Raw genomic sequence first — 16,216 nt, 5'->3', positions numbered from 1 at the left:
TGTGACACCAAAGCAGACATCCAAGTCGAGGATAGCTTCGATTAGTGATGAGCCTGGACAGTTCCGGAGGCCATTCTACAGGCCTCCAGACCGGTCCGGACCTGGGCGGTTTGGGGTTTGGGTGATTCTGGGTGGGGGGTTCCTTAAAGAGAGGGGGGAGGGTTTACTTACCCCTCCCACTGCTTTCCCCCTCTCGCTGCTTTCCCCCTCTGGCACCCATAGTTCTGTTAATAATTGGGGCGGCAGGATACCTCCCTGCCGCCCCTTCTCCCATTTTGCTGCTGCTGCTGCTGCGCTATGCTGCAAAAGGCTTCGATAAGCCTTTTGCGTGCGCGCTTCACATCTCTGCGACGTGAAGCATGTGCGCGACGTATTGAAGCCTTGTGCAGTGTAGCGCAGCAGCAGCAGCCACCAAATGGGAGAAGGGGCGTCAGGGAGGTATCCTGCCGCCCCAGTTATTAACAGAACTATGGGCGCTGGAGGAGGAAAGTGGCGGGAGGGGTAAGCAAGGAACCCCCCACCCCGCGGTTCCATGCACACGCCTAGCTTCGATTTATCTGGCCACGACACCAATTCAATCCCCTTTGATGCCGGTGAAGATGGATGTGGCTTCCACATTATACCCCAATTTTGACAGATTCCAGGTGGGTCACACCAAGACAACAGGAGCTAATGACATTCAAGGTTGAAGATGATGATGTGGATGAGGATGCTGGGGCTTTAGATCCCTCCACTGCTCAATCTTTATTAGCAATCTTGGACTCTAATTCGAGCACCCCATTCCCTGCCTTCGGAACTTTTGGCTTGTAGATATAGTAGAATTCCAACTGAGCAGAGATATTGCCCCTGTAACTCTGATGAGATTGAGTCAGTTGCACATGTGTTCCTGTGGTGTGTCTTTTATATAGATCTTAGACAAAGGTTAATTGATCCTCTGCCAGGTCAATCGGACAAATTCTACATCAGATATTTGCTAATAGATGCTAATTCATCTATCACACACAGAGTCACAAAATTCTGTTGTATTGCAATATGAGTTTATTGCACTCTGCTCACTAATGGTTAGATCCACTGTACAGTCATGTTATTAATATGGCTGTGTTTAAAGTTTTATATTGTTTAAGGTGTTATTGGTCAAAGACCATAATAAAGACTGACTGACTGAAGTGCCCCATCCACTGCTACCTTCAAGGGTTTTTCTATCACAGGTGAACAACAAACTCCAGAGGTTTCTCAAATCCATACATTTCCATCGACCGTCAAGCAAGAATACCAGTCTGCTATGCTCTGACAGCTGTATCAACCACTCAGATGATGCAGAGTTAAGTAGGCTGGGCCAAGATTCCCTGGGGTTTTCTTATAACTATAAAGAGGACAGACCCTGGAAGCCAACATTTTTTGACAGAGAAAACCATCTGGCTCCTGCATATGCAAAGATAAATCAACCGCTACTCTAGCTGCCAGGGATGCGACTTCAACCTGGAAAAGTGTATACTGTGGTAGTAGCAACCCAGACATTTCCACTACCGCAGGCACAAATGATTAAGCCAGTAGTAGCTTCAAAACAAACTCAGACTAAGATTACACAGATGACGTCTACTGAGACACAGACTCCGCTTCTAACGCTGAGGTCTCCCCCTCCTCAATCACTTCCTCAGGATCAAATCCTGGATGCCTCCCCTTCAAGGACCAAAAGCCATCATGAGCTCTGATTTCAAATCAGATCCAGAAACTGAACATGATCCTTCTCCAGATGTAGCAACTCCAGAGAATATGTGTCCAACTGAGTAAATGAAGGCATATCACCTACAGATTAAGGAAATGGCAGAAGCTCTTGGCCTAGATCTGAAGACCCAGATGGCTACAATAGATGATCCAGTCTATAATTTTAAAGCGAAGTCACTCTCAGCTCAACTGGTAGCCCTACCAGTACTTCCTGTTATTACAAATGCGGCACAAAGTGCCTGGGAAGTAATGCACACTTCAACCCCAAGTTGGAAGGTCTTTATATGGTTCAGGAAACTGACAATACATACCTGTTGAAACACCCAATTCCTAACACACTCGTGATAGACTGAGCAACCACTTCCAGGTCCGGAAGGAGGCACACGACACCAGGAAGGAAGGCAGGAAACTGGACTTGCTAGGCAATTTTATTCTACTGCCTGCCTGTTGGTGAAAATCACCAACTACTCCACCTGCATTTCAAAATATAACCATTCCCTCTGGGACAATTTAGAGCAGGAACTGGACAGATTATCCACAGAAGAGCTCAGGGCATGTTTCAAGAAAACCTGGGCAAAATCGACTGTGCTGACCTGCCAGCAATTGAGTAGAGCCAAGCATCCGGCTGAGTCTGAATCCAGAGCCATAGCAACAGCGATCATGTTGAGACAGCATGCTTGGCTCAGTTCAGCCTCCCTTCAATGGGATATGAAGGACAAGATTGAAGGATTGCCCTTCTATGGAAAAGGCCTTTTCTTAGAATAGACCAACCCCATGATGGAGAATCTTTAAAAATCCAAATTTATGGCCAAAACATTTATCGCAGCTTCTACCTCATCCTATACAATGGCCCTGGGTCAAAACTAGTGGGTGGGGGTGGTAGTGCCCAATGGATGGTAACTACCACCCAAATTTCAGAGGAATTGGGCAAAGGGCTGATTTTTGGTAAATTTTTGAAGTTTAAGGTTTTTCCCATAGGGAAGAATGGAGGTTTCAACAAAAGTATAGCTTCATGTTGGGGGGGGAAGGGGTGGCTCAGATCAGAGTAGGGTATGTGGTAGTGCCCAGTGGGGGCAAGGAAGCTGCCAGAATTATTTCAAAGGAATTGGGCAGAGGGCTGATTTTTAAAGATTTAATGGAGTTTAGGAATCTTTAAAGTTCTTCCCCATAGGGAATGATGGAGATTTCAGCAGCCCCATAACCACTTGCGGGGGCACTGGGGTGGCCTAGAGCGAGTGGTGGTGTAGAACACATAGGGTGCCAACCACCCCCATGGGTTGCTAACCCATGGGGTACCGAGTTCTGTTGTTTCTGAGATGTTTTGAGTGTAGATTCTCTGATAGCATATGAGAGTGGACTCATTGTTTGTTGTAGAAAATCTCATATGCTACCAGAAAATCTACACCTTTCTGAGGTCTTCTGACCTCAGAAACAACAGAACCCAGCACCCCATGGGTTAGCAACCCATGTGGGTGGTTGGCACCCTATGTGCACTACACCACCACTTGCTCCCGGCCGCCCCAGTGCCCCCCAGGTGGAGTTATGGGTCTGCAGAAACTTCTATTATTCCCTATGGGGGAAAACCTTAAAGACGCGTAAACTTCAACAATTCCTAAGAAATCAGCCCTTTGCCATGTTCCTTTGGAATCTGGGTTGTGGCAGGCACCCATTGGGGCACTGCCACCCAACCTACTGTTTTCCCCCTCAGGCCCCCTTTTTGCCCTGAATCTGCCCCAAAGACATGTCAACCAGAATTCTGTAAAAATCAGCCCCTTTCCCCCATTCCTTTGGAATCTGGGTGGCAGCAGGCACCTATTGGGGCACTACCACCTGACCCAATCTTCTGCCCCCAAAGCCCCCTTTATGCCCCAAATAACATCACACATCAACAACAGCAGAGCTTTGCAAAGAATCAGGCAGAGGACCAAACCAAAAAGAACCAGGCAAAGAACCAAACCAAAGGTCATGCACATCCACATGCCCCCCCCCCCCCCCCGAAATGCAATTGATCTACACACAACAGTGTGAAACTACAACAATGAAATGCACACTGCCCCACTGGCCAATGAGGGTAAATTTTATCCTCAAATTTCCTTAAAAGGAATAAGGAGGCAATTGCCAGCAGATCAGCCCATGCTTTCGCTGGCCAATCTGGAGGCTGGAAGGCCTGGAAATTCAAACAGATGTCAAAATTCAAAACGGAGACCGAAGGAGAAAGACTTTTCGCTATGCAAAATAGAGTTCCAAAACAGCCCGTTTTGTATCCGAAACAGGGATGTTTTGTTTTGGCTACAACATTTTCTGTTTTGAGCATTGGGTGTTTTGTTTTGGCTACAAAACTGCCGAAACGGCTGGTTTTTTGCATAAAACATTTTGTATCCAAAACGAAATGCACATCCCTACTTGAGACACCAAGTGAGGAAGTATCGTATGACAGCGTTGCAAGACATTCTGCCACTCTTACATCATGAGCTATGGCTTGCAACACTTGACCTAAAAGATGCTTATTGTCACACTGGAATTCAAGAGACACTCAGAATGTTCCCGAGGTTCACAGTGGGGAACTCGATTTATCAGTACAGAGCTCTACCCTTTGGCCTGTGCACAGCCCCCTGCATCTTCATCAAGTGCATGGAGGTAATTATTGCACATCTCAGGGCCAGGGTATGGCGATATAACCATTTCTGGATGATTGGCTACTGGCCTCAAGAAGCAGAAAAGAGTTACTTCCTCAGATAGAACATCTATTGCACCTGCTACAGGACCTTGGAATAGAGATGAACTGGAAGAAATCCCACTTATATCCAGTAAAATCAATACCCTACATAGGGGCAATCCTGGACACCGATATGGGAAAAGCTTACTTACCACAGAGAGGTTCCAAGACATCTCAAAGTTGATCCTTCAGTTTACATCTCAATCATTACAACCTGCAAGACAAGTCCAGCGCTTCTTGGGACTCATGGCATCCTGCAAGGCGACAGTTCATTACATCCGCTTAAAGAGGCAGAAACTGCAATTGTGGTTCCTCTCAGTCTTCTATCTCAATATAGACAGCCTGATGAAAAAGCTGCACATTCCACCCCAGATCATTCAGTCTCTGAACTGGTGCACATGCCCAGAAAACCTCCTACAAGGGGTTTCTTTCCAATCACATCAACCCCTCAGTATGGGTAATGACAGTTGCTTCCATGATGGATGAAATATAACCATTGCCACTGCAATGGGGGAAAAGTCCAGAGGCAGTGGAACTCTCACCAAAACAGACTTCAGAACTTCTTGGAATTCCTGGCAGTTTTTCAAGCAATAAAAGGCTTTTTACCAATGCTCTGAAGCAACATGGTGCAGCTCCAACTAGACAACACCACTGCAATTGCCTCTCAACAGGCAAGGGGGGACTGTATCCCAATCTCTCTGTACCTTAAGCATCCAAATCTGTCACTGATGCATCCGAAATCACATCCATCTCCAAGCCATACACATCAAGGGGATGGACAATGTGCTGGCAGATGACCTGAGTCAGTCCTTTACCCAAATGAATCAACACGACTGGGAAATAGACCAAGAATACATAACGCTGATCTTCAGAGCCTGGGGTCTACCCAGGATAGACTTATTTGCAATATCACTCAATACCAAATGCAAAAGATTCTGCTCGAAAGCGGGATACAACCTGCGGTCTCTGGGGGATGTATTCCAGATGGACTGGACCGAGGAGCTTTTCTACATGTACCCCCTCTTCCGTTCATAGGGACGGTAGTTATAAAGCTACAAATTTGTCAAGCAGCATGCATTCGGAATAGGCTTGAGCCCAAAATGGCTCTGCCACGTTTCGGCAGTGTGGGTGTTCCCTTATGGGCAGAGGAGGGTGCACTCACACCTCCCACCACATTTTCTCCACCAGCGCTCTGTTGTTTTGAAGCCCATCGGAGTGGCAGCATTCCTCCCTGCCACCCCATTGCCCTCATCGGCTGGAAGTGGCTGGAAGTACTGGCTGCATGTGTGCACATCGTGTGCGCATGGCAGATGGGCACGCACATGCATGTGACGGGCACATGCACACCCAGTACTTCTGGCCCTTTCTGGCTGATGAGGGCAACAGGGCGGCAGGGAGGAATGCTGCCACCCTGAGGGGCTTCAAAACAATGGAGCGCCGGCAGGGGAAATGTGGCTGGAGGGGTGAGTGCACCCTCCCTCGCCCTTAAGGGAACACCCCCGCCCCCACCGAAATGGCCTCGGCTGCCAAAACGTTTCGAAGGCCTCTACAATAGCCTCCAAAATATTTTGGGCTCAAGCCTAATTCTGATAACAATGTGGTGGCCAAGACAATCTTGGTTTCCACTGCTTCTCAGACTGTCCAACCACACTTACAGAAGGTTTCCTCAGTTTCCGAACCTGCTGTCCCGCGAGGGCAGCCAGGTGTTGCACCCAGACATAGTAGTAACTGTAACAGCATGGAGAATAGACTACTAAATGAAATTATGTTAAACCAAAGAAAACCTGTAACTAGAAAAACTATGCTAGCAAGTGGAAAAGGTTTAGATGTTATGCATCTTCAAACGGTTTTCGCCATCTTAAAGCATCTGTCAGACAAGTGCTATTATACCTAACTTCCTTGAAATCAGCTGACTCATCCAATTTATCGATCAAGGTGCACTTGGCAGCTATCTCAGCCAAACATCTGGGTTGGGATGGGAAGTTCTGTCTTCTCCCACCCCAGTTGCAAGAGTTTCCCAAGAGGTCTTAGTAATTTATATTCACCAATAAGACAACCACTAAAATGGAGCATTTCTTTGGTTCTCTCTGCCTTGATGGAAAACCCGTTTGAACCTATGTTCTTGGTGGATATAAAACTGGTCTCCTTCAAAAATGGCATGCCTAGTGGCAATTATTACTGCTTGCAAAGTCAGTGAGCTGACAGCATTGTGCATGGAAAAACTGAACACAAGATTCTACCCTGACAAGGTGTTGCTGCGTACAGATGTGTCTTTCCTACCTAAGGTAGCTTCTGATTTTCACCTAAACCAAGATATCATGCTGCCTACCTTCTTCAGATCTCCAACACTCTTCTTGACGAGGCTCTGCACTCACTAGACGTCAGAAGGGTTCTCTTATTTTATTTGGCAAGGACCAAGTCTATACAAAAAATCAAGATGCTGTTCGTCTTGTATAAAGGAAAGTCACAAGGCCACTGCATTTCAAGACAATGACTATCTCACTGGCTGGTGAAGCGTATACTACTAACATATAACCATCAGAAGATGGAACCATCGAAGTCCTTAAGGGTGCATTCCATGAGGGCCTCTGCAGCATCTGCTGTCCATCTATCTGGCATATCTTTCAAGAACCTCTGCAAAGCTGCAATATGGTCATCAGAGTTGCCCTTTGTTAAACATTATGGCATTGATTTGCTCTCTGCAGCAGAGGCTGACTTTGGGAGAGGTGTTATTGTAACACCCTTTTAAGAAGTAGTTATTGTAACTTCTCCCTCCACCTGAATGAGCTAACTAAACACTCCGGAACAGGGCTATTGATAGAGCAGACCACCTTATCCCAGTAGAGGCATGGGAAGAGCCAGCATAGTGTAGTGGTTAAAGTGCTGGACTAGGCCTGGGGAGACCTGAGTTCAAATCCTCATTCAGCCATGGTATTTGCTGGGTGACTCTGGGCCGGTCACTTCTTTCTCAGCCTAACCTACTTCACAGGGTTATTATGAGGAGAAACTTAAGTATGCAGTACACTGCTCTGGGCTCCTTGGAGAAAGAGCAGGATATAAATGTAACAAACAAACAAACAAACATTTTAAAAACCTGTATGGGAGCCAGACTAGGATTGCAGAGTCTTTAGACTTCAGTAAATTGATCCTGCCTGACTGGCCAGTTGTCTCCACTCAGGAGGTCACTGGACTTATAACCCAACTGAAATCGGGCAAGGCTCTGGGATGCAACAACATACCTGCTGAGCTAATAAAGACCAGTGTTGATTGGTGGGCCCCCGTTCTGGCATCCCTTTTCACACACATAGACAGAACTGCTGAAATGCCTGAAGATTGGGGTCTTGCTATAATTGTCCCTATTTTCAAAAAGGGGAGGAAGGATGACTTGGAAAACTATAGGCCTATAAGTCTATTGAGTGTTATCAGCAAACTTTATGCTAAACACCTACAATTGGAGCTTCAAGATTGGTTGGAACTGGAATCAATCTTGGCTGAGGGGCAGGCTGGCTTTCGAGCTGGCCGCTCTGTAATAGATCAAAACTCCATCTTGCAGAAAAATATGGCAGGAAACCTGGTTCCTCATTATATGTTGCCTTAATTGATTTCAAATTTGCTTTTGACTCTATTCCAAGAGATCTGTTATGGTCAAAGCTTAGTGCAACCTCAATTGTCAAATGTCTGCTTTTTTAAATCCATAAATTATACAGCAATACATCTCTTCATATAGGACGTAATCCCAACTGTGATTTATCTAACTCAATTCCTACAGGCACTGGCATTTAGCAAGGATGTGTTCTATCCCCCTTGTTATTCAGCTTCTATATTAACTCAAATATCTGAATAGGGTAGACATGCACCCCCCTAAGATAGCAAGTAGGCAGATCTCTATACTTTACACTGATGACACAGTGATTTTATCTTTGACATCCATTGGCCTTAGGACAGCACTAAGGCACTTTCTCTGTTCTGTTTAGAAGACCATTTGCTAATTAACAAAAAGCTAAAGTAATGGTCTTCACCTAGAGACCCAAATCTCACAGATGGAAAATTAATAGCAACACAATTGAACAGATTAAGTGTTTTAAGTACTTTGGGGTGGTGTTTCATGCTTCCAGGGAGAGCAAAGCGCATTTAGAATATATAACACAAACAGCACAGCAAAGTGCTAGTATATCTCAAGGTTCTATTGCTCCAAAGGGAGAGAATTTGTCCCAGCAGCTATTAAGCTGTTTCAAGCCAAGTCAATGGCCCATGTGCTCTTTGGAGCTCATTTGGGCCCATATTCAAACTTTTCCCTTGTGGAGATTGTCCAAACTAAATTTCTAAGAACGGTTCTTCAAATGCCAAAAGGTGTATCCAACTTGGCCTTAAGACTGGAAGCTGGGATGAATAAGGTGGAGACCAGAGTGTGGTTGGCAGCTTTTAGGCATTGGCTAAAGCTAAAATAGTTCTGGAGGATCAGACCCACTCTAAGTGGTTATCCGAGTTAATGGGGAAACTTCAGATGGTTGGACTTTCTTCTGAATCTTTAATTGCTGTGGAGTTTGCTCCATCCAGTAGAATTCTAGAACAACATCTTCACAAGAAGAGGGAAGCAAATTCCCTAACTGTATTAAGAATTGGTGGGTCACCTCAATTTTAGCTCTGGCAAGTTATTTTTATAATTTGACATGCCTTCACCTTAGCTCATTATAATGCTTTTCCATCAGCTTGGCTGGAGGGAAGATATAAAAAGATACCTGCGCAAGTTCTTGTGAATCAGACAAAGTTGAAAATTTGGCTCATATTTTACTCAATTGTAAATTTTATAGCACTCCACATAGCAAATTGATTTTATCTCTTTTAGAGAACATTCAGGGAAAACCAGAGGATTTTTGTGTAACCTATATTTGTTACATCTTGTGTTGCATTAATATAAACTATAATTGAAATTAAATTTGCAGATTTTGAATAGGCATCCTCCTTTTGGAAATCAAATTAAGGACTCAGTAGCACACCTTCCAAAATATGAACTTACTGTAGAACAGGTAATTTTTTAAAAATCAAATTCCAATTTTGTCCTGCTTTTTTCCACCAAGAAAATAAAACTCATGAGGACACCCACAATTTTCTATGTTTCACTACAAGGAAGGGGGAGTTGCATTATATAAAAATAATGTATACACCTGCACAGAAATCCCTGAATCTGAACATAGGAGACCAGTCAAAAGTGTCTGGTTTAAAATAAAAGGAGAAATAAATAAAAGTGATGCCATCATGGGAGTTTACTATAGACCATCTGGTCAAGTGGAAGACATGAATGATGCTTTCCTTAGACAGACTACCCCATTTTCAAATAGGAACATACTTTGGGGTATGTTCAGAGGGAAAGGGATCCATGAAAATTGTGCGCCCTCTACGAGTATTCATGCTGCTTTACCCTGCAACACACCAAATGTGTGTGTGCTTCTTTTGCTGCAGGCACACTTCGTAAATCAGGATGTCAGCCATTGATGCTGTGATTCGGTGCGGCTGGATGAGGACATCCCATGTGGTTATCCTTCCCATGTGCTCCAGAGCCAGGACTATAGCTAGCGAGGCTTTAAAAGCCCTGCCCAGTTCCTTTAATCCTGCATCCAGCTCCAGAGACAGTTTTCTCTCTCTCTGTCTCCTCAAAAATCTTAATAATAATAAACAATAATTTGATTTCTATACCGCCCTTCCAAAAATGGCTCAGGGCGGTTTACATAGATAAATAATAAATACATAATTCAATAATTGCTCTTCTTCTATCTTACTGAATCCTTTTCCACAGCTTTCTCTCTCTCCCTCTCTCTCCACATATATACACATAATTCTCTCTCTCAAAAAAGAGAGGAAAAGATTACCATTTGAATTTCTATCTTTGCACTCTCTAGGGGGCATTTTCCAGATTACATGCTGCAACAGTTTCGCAATGTGTCTGCTAAATGCCCCTCTGTATTGTCCATGTTTCGACATTGTGGTTGCTGCACTGTTAACAGGGTGCCATTCATATTTTTGATGCATTGTTTTGGATTTTATTAATGCATTGTAGCCCTATAATGTTGTATTTTTCCATTGGAGGCTTGCCCCATCATTTATGTGTTGCAGTGTGGTGTAGTGTGGATGGTTCAAATTGCAGTGCAACAATTTGTTGATTTTTACAGCTCTTTTCCATCCTGTTCATGAAATAATCTTTCCATGAAATGATTTTTTTAAAAAAAATTCCACCCGAGTTCTTGCGCAAAGGTTCAACCCAATTTTCATCTGCTTTCAGCTTTTGATTTCGATCTCATCTGCTTTTGTTCTTCATCAGACTTATTTTTCGGACACATTCATGTTTCCTCCTTTTTTGTGTGCTGTGGATTTGCTGGCTCATTCGGCAAATCAATGATCTGTTGATATGTAAGCCCACTTTTTAAAATATATATATATTATTGCTCAGTTTCTTGTGCAAGATGCAATCTCCTCTTGATTTCATCCTGCAATTTCTAGGTTTTGTCTCTGGCATTTGATATGTAAAACCGCTTTTTAAAAAAAATCCCCGTTTCTTGCGCAAGGGCGCAATCTTCTCTCACTCTTATTTTAGCTTTCGGCCCTAGCTTTTGGTCACATTTATCTCTGCAATTTGATATGAATTTTTAAAAAATATATTTCCGCCCTGCTTCATTTCCGCTTTCAGCCTTAGCTTGGAGCTGTGCTTCCCTCTGCTAGTGGCTTTGCACAAAGGCACAGAGATTTTTTTAAAAAGAGTGTTGCATCAGCGGTCCCCCCCTGCAACCCTATTGGCCCAAAATGGAGGGGGGGGATTGAATGCAATTCAGGTCAAATATGGACACCCCCTGCCTGGAAATAGTGCTGCAGTGGTGGGCAATATGAACGGCCAGAACCCTGTCACAATATATTGAAAAATGCATTGAGAAATGCTGTACTGGCAGTTTCAAGCTGCTGCCTCATACTGTCACACTTTGCAGCACTTTAACCAGTGCAAATATCGTAGTCCAGAAAACTCCCGTGTGTACTTCCCTCAAGCATACAGTGACCTGGACCTAAGATCTGTAATGTTCTTGTGCCCAAATGAAAGACTGGCACTCATTCCAGCCTAGAATACCCTCCAGTGTGCTGCCAAACACCTCTTGGTCCTTGCCTTCGCCTATTCACTCAAACGTGGGAGACATGAGGAGAATGCTCTGGGTCTCCTGCCAGTAGGCCACAAGAGCTGTCGAGTTGATTGGGGAAGTAAGGATTCTATGGGTGATGATGCCCCCCTGATTGGGCCCCAAAGGTCTTCAGCAGTGGCAGCAGTGGTTTTGGAAAATTTCCTCCCGACAGCTCTCAGTTGCACCACAACCTCAGGGCCCTCATCCCTGATGCCACCAGCAATTGTCCTGGCTGCTCCGGTAGGACAAAATGATGGGGCCCTAAACGGCCATCCCAGCCCCAGGCCTCTAGTGCGGGAAACCAGGATGGCCACACTGCAGCAGGGAGGAGCATCTCCAACTGGGCCTTCAGGAACTCATTCTGAGGCCGACTGTGCTGGAACGAGTATGTGAGCACAGCATTTACAGGCACCACAGAAGTCTGCCAGAGAGCAGGGAGAACAGAGCAACATCCGGCTGACGATCCTTCATACCCCATCACTCCAGAAGGCAACCCAGGGCCAGTGAGACCAGGGCCAAGTGCTAACTTCCAGTGCTTCCTATAGACTTGACTGAAGGCTCACCCTGGCAGGCCTTGGTTCAGGGAAATGATTTCTCAATCTCTTCAGCAGGCAAAGAAGGAGAAGCACAAATGTAACAGGAGGATATCCTCTTCTACCTCCCTCTCATCCAACAGCCCAAGCCATAGAAAGGACAAAAGGGAAACAAGAAAGTCAGTTAAGTCTTACAGGAATAAGAACAAGAATACCACCCCTGCCACACACACACACACTCACTCCTCTGAAGTCTCAGATTATGATTCTTCAGACCCACACAATCTGGTTCCTGTTCCTCATGCTCCTGATCCACTTGACCAGGAACCAGGGGTTCTCTGGCCCAGTCCCCCCGCCCTTAGTCCCAGGCACCTGGGGAGTTATATCTAGATTATAAAGAAGATGGGGAATGGTCAGATGATGAATGTACAGATTCCTTTTCTAATTCTCAAAGAGCTGTCCTGGATCTAAAATTCCTGAACAAATCCTAAAATTCCTGAACAAATCCGCAAGACACATAAAATTCAAAATGGAGACCCTAAGGGCGATTGCAGAGTCAGTTCGCCATCTAGATTATTTGACATCAATATACCTTATGGAAGCATACTTGCATACTTGCATAGACTGATCTATTCAGACAGTCAGCAGTTCCTCAGGTTCTGGTATGCAGGTAATCATCATCAATACAGGGCGCTTCCCTTCAGCCTCTCTTCGGCACCCAGAATCTTCACAAAGATAATGGGGCATTTAATAGCACATCTCCAGGGAATCCAGAAATTTGCTTAGTTGAACAATCTTCTGATCAGATATCCAGACATTACATCTGCCCAGACAGACATAGAAGGATCCCTTCATGGGTTGTCCAATCACAGCTTTCTTGTAAACAAGACCAAGAGCCATCTGTGTCCAACACAAAGACTACACCACCTGAGAGTTCTGATATACACCACCCTAGGCAGGCTGATATTACCTCAGGCTTGAATTCAAAAGCTCCTGTTCATCATTCAGACCATACACACAGACAGGTTCCATTACTGACACAAACACACCTTCTAGGCGTTATGGTGGCTACGTTGGACTTGGTATACTGGGCCAGATTCCACCTGTACCCACTGCAGTGGTTTCTACTCCCTTATTAGAAGGTGATGGTGCAAAAAAAAAAAAAAAAAAAAGCCAATTGAAGGTACTACTGCCCTCCACCCCCCAATATCTGTCAGTCCTTGGACTGGTGGACAACACTGTGTCATTTGACCAAAGGAAGACACTTTTTAGCACCACCTCGTGTCACTGTGATGACAAATTCCAGTCTTGGGGTGAGGAGTATATTGTCTCCAATACACAGCCCAATACACAGCCCATTATCTCCAATACACAGGGGAAATAGACCTCAGAGGAAAGCAGGCACAGCACAAACTCGTTGGAGCTGAGAGCCTTACACCTTGCACTGCTAGCTTTCCAACACCTCCTGAGACACAAACAAGTGCTGATTCACATGGAAAACATAACCACAAAAGCTCATGTCAGCTGTTGGAGGGGCAGGGATGACCCGATCATGATCCTTACATCTAGATGCAGTGCTACTATTCCAATGCAGGGTCACATCTGGCATCTCTCTTGGCCCACTATGTGATCAGAACACTCACTGGCTCAGACTTGCTCAGCCACACAGAGATACACCCAGTAGAATGGAGACTCAATAATCACATTTTTAATCTGATCAAATAACATTTTGGAACTCCACAAATAGACCTCTTTGCCACACCAGAAAATACAAAGCTTCTGAGATTCTTCACCAGATTCCCCCTGCAAAGATACAGAAGCAGTGGACACTTTGTCAACTATATGGCCACAGGAACTTCTAAATGCCTTTCCTCCAGTACCCCACATCAGCTGTTTTCTGCACAAGGTGTGCTTGTACAAAGCAAAGGTAATCCTGATAGCTCCATTTTGGCTGAGGTGACCTTGGTCCCCAGAAATTCTCCATCTCATGGTATTGGATCCATGGTTCCTTCTAGTATCACCAGACCTGCTAGAGCAGGGTCCAATATGTCTTCATAACATGGCACAGTTAAAGTTATCCATTGGAGACTGAGAGCAACAGCATAAGTCACTATGGCTATTCTGCCAATGTAATGTATATACTGGCATCATGAAGGCATCCAGTAACAACATTTACCAATTTGCTTGGTGAGTTTTCTTACACTGGTGCAAAAGGAACCAGATAAGTAAAGAATCCTGTGGAATTAAAGAACTTCTGGGGTTTTTTACAAGACAGGCTAGAGAAAGACTTGAAGGACAACACATTGAAAAGGCAGGCAGTTGCTCTATCACTTCCTAAAAGCCGATAAGACCATATTGTTCAGGCTCATGTGAAGTGTTTTCTAGGTGGGGGGGCACACTCTCCACCCACAATTCACTGTTTCCTATCTTGGAGTCTACACATGGTTCTCAGAGCTTTACAATCTCCACCCTTCGAACCCATCTGATCAATACTACTTCATTTATTGTCATTCAAGCTTGCCTTTCTAGAGGCAATAAACTCAGTTAGAAGGGTTTCAGAGTTACAAGCCATCTCCATAAACAAGCATCTATACATTTTTTTCCTCCAGACTTAGTTCAACTTATTCCAGACCCCACCTTCATCTCAAAGGTTCCATCAGTCTTTCATCATTCTCAAGACATTGTGCTACCATCCTTCTGTCAGAAGCATTCTCACCTGTCAGAGCACACCTGACACAAGTGAACAGCCTCATTCAGATTCTCCGATGCTCTATTTGTCTCTTACTTGCCTAAATCGATGAGACAAAAAGCTTCAGCATTCAACATAGCCAGATGGATTAAGGCCTGTATTGCCTAGGCATATGAGTCTTCAAAGCTTCCCCCTCCATTACATGTGTCTGCACATTCTACAAGGGTAGCAGCAATTACCGCAGCATTCTCTACTAATGCTACACTTTCTGAGATATGTGGTCCTCTCCCTCTGCTTTCATGAGACATTATAAGATTGACATTTATCACTCAGCAGAAGCAGCTTTTGGCAGAAGGGTGCTTCAAAAGGTACTCCCTCCACAGTAGACCAGGGAGCTTGCATCTGGGGTAGTCAGCTGTGGCAAGTTGCTCATGAGATGTCCTCATACAGCAACAGAGAAAGGAGCATTGGTCACTTACCACAAAGGCTTCTTGCTGCTGGATTTGAGGACATCTCAACCCACCTGCTTGGAGTTCCTGGGTCTCCTGCAAGGACTGATCTATTGTTTTATTCAAGGCAATCTGTGTAGCCTACTGCCTCTGGTCCTTGTTTTTTTGTTACTGGACTTCTCTGTCTTTGGACTTGGCTATTCAGAACTGAGCATTATAGTTCCCAGGCTTTTAAAGCTTCTCTAGCTTTTTAGCATAGTCCTGTCTCTGGAGCACATGGGAAGCGTAACCCACATGAGATGTCTTTAAGTCCAGCAGCAGGAAGAAGCCTTCATAGTAAGTGACCAATGCTCCTGTCTAAAGCTTTGTATATACACTATTGTACTTTGTCCTTTGCAGCATTCATTGGTCTCTGCGGTATCATTTTCATATTTGATACAGAAAGAGTTAAGGAACATGTGACTCAAAAGTAGAATTTTTTTTAAAAAAATTAGGCATACTAGTAGGGCTGTGTAAAGTTGGATTGGGAATTTCAGAAATGGCCCAACACTGGCCATTTGGGAGGGTATTAGGGATATTCCTGATTCAAAAATAGGAAAGCTTATTTTGAGTGGGATTTTTCTGACACTGGAAAATCCTGGAGCATTTCAGAGCTCGAAATGGTGGTAGGAGTCACCATTTTCTTTCCCGGTCATGGGTGGGGAAAAATATTTTCTGCTACCTATTTGCCCACTTGCCCACCTGTTTGCCTGCCTGCCTATACATCTATTTTTAAAAGTTTTTAGCTGGTTTATTTTACTTACAATTTAAAAAAGAAAGAGGAAGATTCTCTGACGTTACATCATTGCCCTGAAATTATCTGATGCTATATCACTTCCCCTGTGATTCTCAAATGTGGCATCACTTTTCTTCTGCAATTTTCTGTGAGTACAATTTCCAGGTTA

General features: G+C 44.5%; 1 protein-coding gene across 13 annotated transcripts in view; it reads left to right on the top strand.

Moving 5' to 3' along the window:
- HFM1 (helicase for meiosis 1) overlaps positions 1-16,216 on the top strand; it is a 151,710-nt gene that overhangs the window by 88,298 nt on the left and 47,196 nt on the right. For all 13 annotated transcript variants that reach the window (XM_053243306.1, XM_053243303.1, XM_053243304.1 and 10 more), the window contains one exon: positions 9,385-9,468. In XM_053243306.1, the coding sequence (XP_053099281.1) occupies positions 9,385-9,468 (84 nt within the window). The remainder of the gene's footprint in view (positions 1-9,384; positions 9,469-16,216) is intronic.

The sequence above is a fragment of the Hemicordylus capensis genome, chromosome 4 (assembly GCF_027244095.1).
Source record: "Hemicordylus capensis ecotype Gifberg chromosome 4, rHemCap1.1.pri, whole genome shotgun sequence".
NCBI classification, from domain to species: Eukaryota; Metazoa; Chordata; class Lepidosauria; order Squamata; family Cordylidae; genus Hemicordylus; species Hemicordylus capensis.
This window is presented reverse-complemented; position numbering and strand designations above follow the sequence as displayed.